Here is an 8,165-nt window from a genome sequence, read left to right on the forward strand (position 1 = left end):
AGTTTTCCCATAGGGGGTTTGGTGCAAGGGAATTTGATTTCTCCTTGTCCTTGTTCCCGCAGGGTGTGAACCTCCACCAGTATGGAAATCAGTCTGAGATTCTCTCATGTGTATATTTTGAGATCCCACACTTTCCCTTGGTAGTTCCTGTGAAGATGACCAGGTTATAGCAGGTGTTTCACCTCCTGCTGTGTTCATCTTTAGATCTACAACTTTGAGATTTGCGAAAGATTCCGCAAGTTCTTGTAGATCATCCAGACCAATCCTTTCTAAAGTTGTCATCAGATTAATTTCTTTTCTGAGACAGACTTAATTAGATTGATCATTTTTTCTTCTTCAGTCAAAGGTTTTGACACCACTCTGGCCTTTCCTTGTTGATGTAACAAAGGTTCAGTACCAAATGATGGTGGTAACCATCCTCCTGAAGATCTTTTACTAGAACTTGGTTGTTGTTCTAGTTTCTGAATTCTTGTTTGAATATCCTTTAATATTCCAAGAATTTCTTCCTGGTTTTCAAGGATTTTTTCAACTCGTTGTGGTACAAAATATAGCATATTACCATAGTTTTGTACTGTTTTCTGAATTTCTCTAAGATCTAAAGAGAGCTTAGAAGAATCTGGTATAATTTCCATAAACTTATTAGATTGAATCATAAGTTTACCTGAGGATGCTGATGCCTCCCTTTCTTTTTCTGATATCTAACAGTAGTTAGATTCTCTTGTCTATATTCCAAAATATTGGAATAATTCTTGTAAATTACTTTTCTCGAACCTAAGTTCGGATTCATAATTTTTGAAATTCTCCTCCTCAAACATTTCGTTTCTTTGTAACAATAAATTTTGTGTTTGAAATAAATCAACCTAAAGCTCTGATACCATTTTGTGAAGCGCGAGATCAATTAAAATAAAATTAGGTAATAAGGGTACTCTTGGTATTTTTTCAAAAATATTCTCTCTCCAGGTACTAAAACACAAGCTTAATCATTTTAGGTACTGATTGCAAATTTACCCTTATTTTAATACTACTAAGTTTTAGGTCATTTTTAGGTTCAGACATATCTATCCAACCAAAAATTGCCACGTAGCTCATGTAATTTTTGCTTGGTTGCTTTGGCTTACTTTCACCTTATCGTCATCGTCGAAATTTGTCCGAGTCTGAGAAAAAATCTGCCGATTTGCTCCAATTTCGCCTCAATTATGGTGTTCCCTACAATAACCACAGCATCTCCACAGGTTCCCTTCCCGAAGACGACTTCGAAGATCATACGCCGCCCAATCAGGTGCGGCTCCGGTTCGGTTTCTACTCAATTTGATCTCAAAACCTACTGGACCTCTCTGATTAAGGAGATCGACCAGAAACTCGATGAGGCTATTCCAGTGCAGTACCCGCAGCGGATCTATGAAGCCATGCGCTACTCGGTTCTGGCTAAAGGCGCCAAAAGATCGCCGCCGGTCATGTGTGTTGCCGCCTGTGAGATTTTTGGTGGTAATCGCCAAGCCGCCTTCCCCACTGCCTGTGCTCTTGAAATGGTTAGCTTTCTTCCTTTATTTTTGTTTCCTTCTGTTTCGTGGATTATTACTATATGACATCCAAATTAATTAACTGGTACCTTTGGCGCTGAGTGCTGAAATCTCAGAATCACGTGCCAGCATTAGTTCTTTGTGGACTGTATTCATGTCAATTTCATTCTTTACTACCTGTATTACAAAAAAAATTTCGAATAATTTTCGCGGTCATGCAACAAATGAATTGGAGTTGATTAGAAACAGGGAAATGGTTCGTAGATAGTTGAAACTATTTAATTAGGCGTTCAATATTTGTTCTTTGGCAGTATGCGCGAAAAGAAATCGTTTCTTTGCTACAGGTAGATATGATTGGGCACGAGTATGTTTCCTTTGATTTCAAATTTATTGAGACCCAGGTATCTAAACCTTTAATCCAAAAGGAAGTTCTTCCCGTATGGAATAATGCAATTGTTCGATTCACCAATCGATTTAGTTGATTATTCTTGTATCTCTTATGAAATATGGCATACCTGCCTTTATAAATAGGTTCATGCTGCTTCGCTTATCCACGATGACTTGCCATGTATGGATGATGACCCATCTCGAAGAGGCCAACCCTCTAATCATACGAAATTTGGAGTTGACATGGCAATACTAGCTGGGGATGCATTGTTCCCTCTTGGTTTCCGCCACATTGTTTCACACACCCCAACAGATATCATCCCTGAGGCTCGCCTCATTCGGGTAATTGCTGAGATTGCAAGAGCAGTTGGGTCCACTGGCATGGCTGCTGGTCAGTTTATGGACCTCGAGGGTGGACCAAATGCAGTTGACTTTGTCCAAGAAAAGAAGTTTGGTGAGATGGGTCAGTGCTCAGCAGTGTGTGGAGGCCTTTTAGCTGGTGCTTCGGATGATGAGATTCAGCATCTGAGACAATATGGCCAGGCTGTGGGTGTTTTGTATCAGGTGGTTGATGATATTCTGGAAGCAAAATCAGGGACGGGGGGTGGCGAGAAAAAAAGGAAAGCTAAAAGTTATGTATCTGCATACGGTGTTGAGAAGGCGATAGAAGTGGCCGAGGATCTGAAGTCTCAAGCTAAAAGGGCTTTGGATGGATTCGAGAAATACGGTGAGAGAGTTCTGCCGTTATACAGTTTTGTAGATTATGCTGCTGATAGAGGTTTTAGCATTGGCGAATCAGTGTAAGTCACAGCTACATTTAGATAACTAATGTAGTACAACACTGTTCCATCATATAGGAGGACGAGAGGCGACCCACCATTTGTATGGCTGGGTGGGTTCTCTCGTCTGTGGCTTTGATATACTATCAGAAAAGAATTGTATCAGATCGGTTTTCTTCCCTAAGAGGGCAAACCTACAACGTTATTGAAAGACGAATCATACATTTGTAACTGGTGTGATCCCGAATCTGTAGTTGTTTGTGTCCAATATTTCCATTCTTTTCATAGAAATCTTGGGATGGGGTGTTATGTCCAGCTTATTAGAGTATGGGGTTATTTATGAAAAAATAGTGGTTTGCATCTTCTAGATCATGGAATCATCTCATATGCAAAACCCAAAAAAATAAAATGAAATCTACCTTAGTTTTTGTGATAAATTTGGTTTCCCGCCTTGAGAAATTCTCTTTCTTTTGTTTTAATGTTAAGAAAACAATTTCTTATTACCTAAAATACAACTAAAGACCTTGTAGGATACACATTATGGCCATAGTTGGTAAATATCTAATATACAAGACTGGTAAGAAGACAAATCATTGTATGTTTCGTTGATTTTCTGGAGCGTTTGGAGTCTACAGCTGTTTATGGATCACTTAAAGGCCCATTAATATTGTCTTAGCCCACACTTTTCCTAATTTCATTGATAAAAGCTTCAAAAATTCTAATTGCACTTTTTTAGGATAAATAATTAATACATTATTATAAACATACGAAATAAAGTTAGTAAAACTCATATAATATATTTTAACTTTCACCATATCATTTGTATCCTTACTGTATTATAAACCTACATGTTTTTTTTAAAAAAAAAAAAAAAAAAACCATTTTTGGCATATTTCTGCAAATTTTCAAACTTATAATTTGCATGTATCAATTTTTAGCAATATTTCTTCTATTTTTTTTTCCTAATATACCTATATTTATTTTGACATCTTGCGATTAACTAACTATTGGAAATATAACAAGTCATTAATATATAAACACTCGTTAAATAAGAATAAAATTGAAAAATTGTTTATTTAATTGATATTTCCAATGAATTTATTAAGTTATGTAAAAAAACAAACTCATATAATTGAAACGATAGTAGTTTATAAAATAAGTAACAAAATTTTCATTTCTTTTTCTACTAACTTCCTAGTTATTATAACTTTTATATTATATTTGTCATACAATAAGTTTCTGATAATATTAAGCGCGATAATTGTTTCTTATTAGTAGAGTAATCAAAACATAGTGTTTATGTTGTTGTATGATTTAAAAGATTTGAGTACACAATTATCATTAGCTATAAGCACTCGATCCTACAATTGGTATCAGAGTCAAGGTCACATGTTCGATTTTCATTGATCGCAAGAAGTGCAATTATTGTGAAGGAGATTGTTGAGGTCCAACCTGACCCTGTTAACGAGAAAATATGACTTTTATATCAAAAATATCATTTTTATTTGTAAAAATAGTTCATATCAATCTGTCTCACAAATACAGATATGTGAAACCGTCTGAACTTGCTCATATTAGATATATGCATTCCGAAATTATTTTTGATTTTTTATTTGTAAGAGTTGACATTTTGTTTTACAAATTAATATTACAATACATGTACAACAATTCATGAAACCGATCACTATTCAGATATCAGATTGAACTTGGATAGAATTATGGAATAAATACGAGTGTTTAGTTTCTGATCATTTCATTTCCCATTATTTAATTATGTTGTTTTTTTTAATAATGGATTGTTAATTTTTTTATTAAAAAAAATCTCCGAAGAAGAGATATATTATTGAGAATAATAGGTCTAACCTAATAGTTGTCTCACGTTTTAGTGTGACTAGCACCCAGTTACCCAAAATGTCCAGATTCGATGAATTTTCTAATCACGTCCAAGTTCATTAAAAAAGTTCATCCCTCGCAAAGAACACCAAATAATCTTATGTTTTATTTGTGTTTTAAATTGAAAAATAAATAAATGTTTATTTACATGTATAGAAAAAATATATATATTGAAATCTAATTAAGACAGGCTGCCTCATAGGAAACATGTGAAGCAAAACTAGCGTTGGGGATACACAGGTTGAAGGTCCACTTCTATCCACATCATAAAATATTAAACACAAAAATTTGTGTGAGACGGTCTCACGGATCGTATTTTGTGAGACAGATATCTTATTTGGATTATTCATGAAAAAGTATTACTCTTTATGCTAAGAATATTACTTTTTATTGTGAATATCGGTAGTATTGACCCGTCTCACAGATAAAGATTCGTGAGACAGTCTCACAAGAGACCTACTCAATATTAAAATGTAGTGTTCTTTACTTGCATTTTTCTGTGTGGTTTTCAGACTTTACATTGTGTGATCAAAAAATGTCACTTCATTTTTCAAAAGTCTTGTCTGCTTGAATGTATCCCCAATGCACATATTGGTAGTTAAGTAGACTTTGATGCACACCCAAAAGATAGTGGAGCTTCCACGTCATAAAAAATTTTCAAATTATTTAATCTTAAACAATGTCAAAAGATTGATAAAATAAAATTTCAAATTATTTAATCTTAAACAATGTCATAAGATTGATATATTATATCGTCTCTAATATCATAATATTATCAAATCACGTCGTTAAGCATATCATAATATCACCAATTAGGTGACTCATTTATTGGATGAATCGAAACATATCAATTTTATTTCAAATTTGTGAGTAACATCTCATTAGTGGACATTGATGTGGTCACAGTTGATGGACAACATAACAAAATTTTGTGTGAGTGTATATCACAACAAGAAAAAAGACAAAAATCGTTGTCGTATGTCCTGAAAAATCGTTGTTAAAGCCCCTGTGGTTAAAGGGTTCGCTCAAAGACAACGGTTTTTCACCGTTGTTGTAACTACAATTTGCGACAGTTTTTCATAAACCGTCGCAAATAATTTATTAAATCGTCGCTAAAATAATTAACGTGATAAAATCGTGTAAGAGAGAAAATTTTAAGTGTTGTGAAGTGATAAAATCGTGTAAGAGATAAAAAAATTTTAAGTGTTGTGAAGTGGTGTTGAGGAAAATGAACCGAAAGTGCGTATATTTATAGACAATTTGCTACGGTTTTTGCTTAAACCGTCGCTATTTCAAAATCGTCTCATATTTTAAATTTGTGACGGTTTTCTTTACAACCATCGCTATATTTAGCGACGGTTTCAGAAAAATCGTCGCTAATTTAAAACATGTGACTGTTTTACTTAAAACCGTCGCTAAATTTAGCGACTGTTTTAAGCGAAACCGTCGCTATTTTTAAATTAGCGACGGGTTTGCTGAAATCGTCGCTAATTTTATCGACGGTTTTAGCAAAATCGTCGCTAAATATGGCAACAGTTTCTCCAAACCGTTGTTATTTGTCCAAAAAACACGCTAATCGACAACAGTTTTAGAAAATCGTTGTCGATTGTCCAAAAAAACACCCTCTATAACCGTTGTCTTTGACTCTAAAAAATGCTCAAATGACAACGATTTTATATAATTGTTGTCATTGACCCTAAAAACCGTTGTCTTTGATTCTAAAAAACGCTCAAATGACAACGATTTTATAGAACTGTTGTCATTGACCCTAAAAACCGTTGTCATTGACACTAAAAACCGTGTCTTTGACCCGCAAAAGACAACGATTTTATAAAAACTGTTGTCATATGTGCGTTGTTGTTTTGATTTTTTCTTGTAATATATATATATTTACCGTGAGCACTTATATGAGCAGTGATGATGTTACATCCATCTATTGGATGTACAATTTTTCTATATTTCATCACATCCAATATATGAATNATATGGTTAAAAGGAAAGACGAGGCAGGTGCCCCCACATATCGGGGCTGGATTGAAAATACATGTAGTCCACACGAATAATGGACTTAAATGAATTAGGTTTATGTTCGATAACTTCACGTAAAGAGGAGTGGCGACAAGGACCATTTTGGTCCCTTCACTACTCCCATTATTATTATTACCTTCACTACTTTCAATTTCATAAAATTATTATTATTAATATTAAAATTATTATTATTTCATAATAAATTTTTTACTATATATTTAACTAACATTTTTTTGCCTCCTTAATTTTAGTAATCGATAAGATTAAGTGTATCATGTGATGGTGATGAAAATGATAATGACAATAATAATAATAATAATAATAATAAATGATGATGATGATGGGCTAGCTCTTGATTCACGTATTCTTGTAGGTTTGACTGTTTGAGAAACAGCTTTCCTATCTAGGTTCTTCACAATTTTCGTAATTCCTAATATAATTCAAGAGGGCGACAAAAAGATAATATAGCATATCTTATAGAATATATATATATATCATTTGTATGATTTTGTGAACCAAATACGCAAACATGCACGTCACACAAGATTAAAAGTATTATTTGTAAACTATTATGTTAATCTAAAAATTTATTCGGTGTACATCAAAAAATAACGACGACGTGTTCCAAACATCGTAACTAAATAAATACCTACAGGTTAAAAAAAACATATATATTTCATTATTATATTCATGTTTGTGTGTGTGTGTTTTGAAGTTATGCATGAGTTTCACAGTAAGATGGTTTCGTAGGGAAGTTGAGACTTGTGTAGGTATCGCAGATTACGGCGGCGATTCTCTCTAATACTGGGCGTCGTCGTCGAGCCGCCGCGTGAGCTGCCGCCGACTATTATATTACACGCAATAAATTCAGTATTTAAACTAGGATGAAATGGCTTTTGGAGAAACCCAAGGGACCTTTTGTCACGTCAGCAGTTGTCCATCATCCGTCCACGTTGCTTCCTCATCTTCATGTCGAGTTTCGAATCCCATCGAAATATACTTTATTTATTTTCGTACCTTATTATTAAATATATTATAACGTCAGAATTCTGAATCGTTATTTTTTAGTGTCATGTGGTAAATTTCGGATACAATAGCTTATAAATTACGTTAATCAGGTCAAATTCATTGGACAAGTCAGGTTTGACATATTCTCACGAGAAAGTGTTGGTAAGAAGAGGCGAACTCTTGATTATTGGCCAACAATTGTCCACCGACTCCACCAACTCGAACATCTCCTTGAACATACCACCAGGGGCGGAGCCACCCTTGAACTAGGGTGGGCTCCAGCCCCACCTATTATTTTATTAAAACAAATTTGAATATTTTTAAATTATATATTTTTTCAGCCCATATTAAAATTAAAACACATTTTTTACAAGTTTAATTTTTTATTTTTTGTAGTCTCTTGTTTAAAAATTAAAAATAAAACAATTCTTATAAATCATAATTCATTACTATTTATTGGTTTTTTATTGTCATATGCTATGAAATTATGCAACTTTGAGATAAAAAAAATCAACAACTCTAAAATTATATTGAATATTTAGATGTGATT

The 8,165-nt window shown here is 33.7% G+C and overlaps 1 protein-coding gene across 1 annotated transcript; it reads left to right on the plus strand.

Annotated features, from left to right (window-relative positions):
• The first annotated feature begins 1,063 nt into the window (after positions 1–1,063).
• LOC140984849 (heterodimeric geranylgeranyl pyrophosphate synthase small subunit, chloroplastic) lies at positions 1,064–2,995 on the plus strand. Its single transcript, XM_073452513.1, has 2 exons — positions 1,064–1,529; positions 2,052–2,995. The coding sequence occupies exons 1-2, from the start codon at positions 1,197–1,199 to the stop codon at positions 2,709–2,711; spliced, it is 993 nt and encodes a 330-aa protein (XP_073308614.1). The 5' UTR covers positions 1,064–1,196; the 3' UTR covers positions 2,712–2,995.
• Positions 2,996–8,165: the final 5,170 nt, after the last annotated feature.

The sequence above is a fragment of the Primulina huaijiensis genome, chromosome 9 (assembly GCF_012295235.1).
Source record: "Primulina huaijiensis isolate GDHJ02 chromosome 9, ASM1229523v2, whole genome shotgun sequence".
Classification (NCBI taxonomy): domain Eukaryota; kingdom Viridiplantae; phylum Streptophyta; class Magnoliopsida; order Lamiales; family Gesneriaceae; genus Primulina; species Primulina huaijiensis.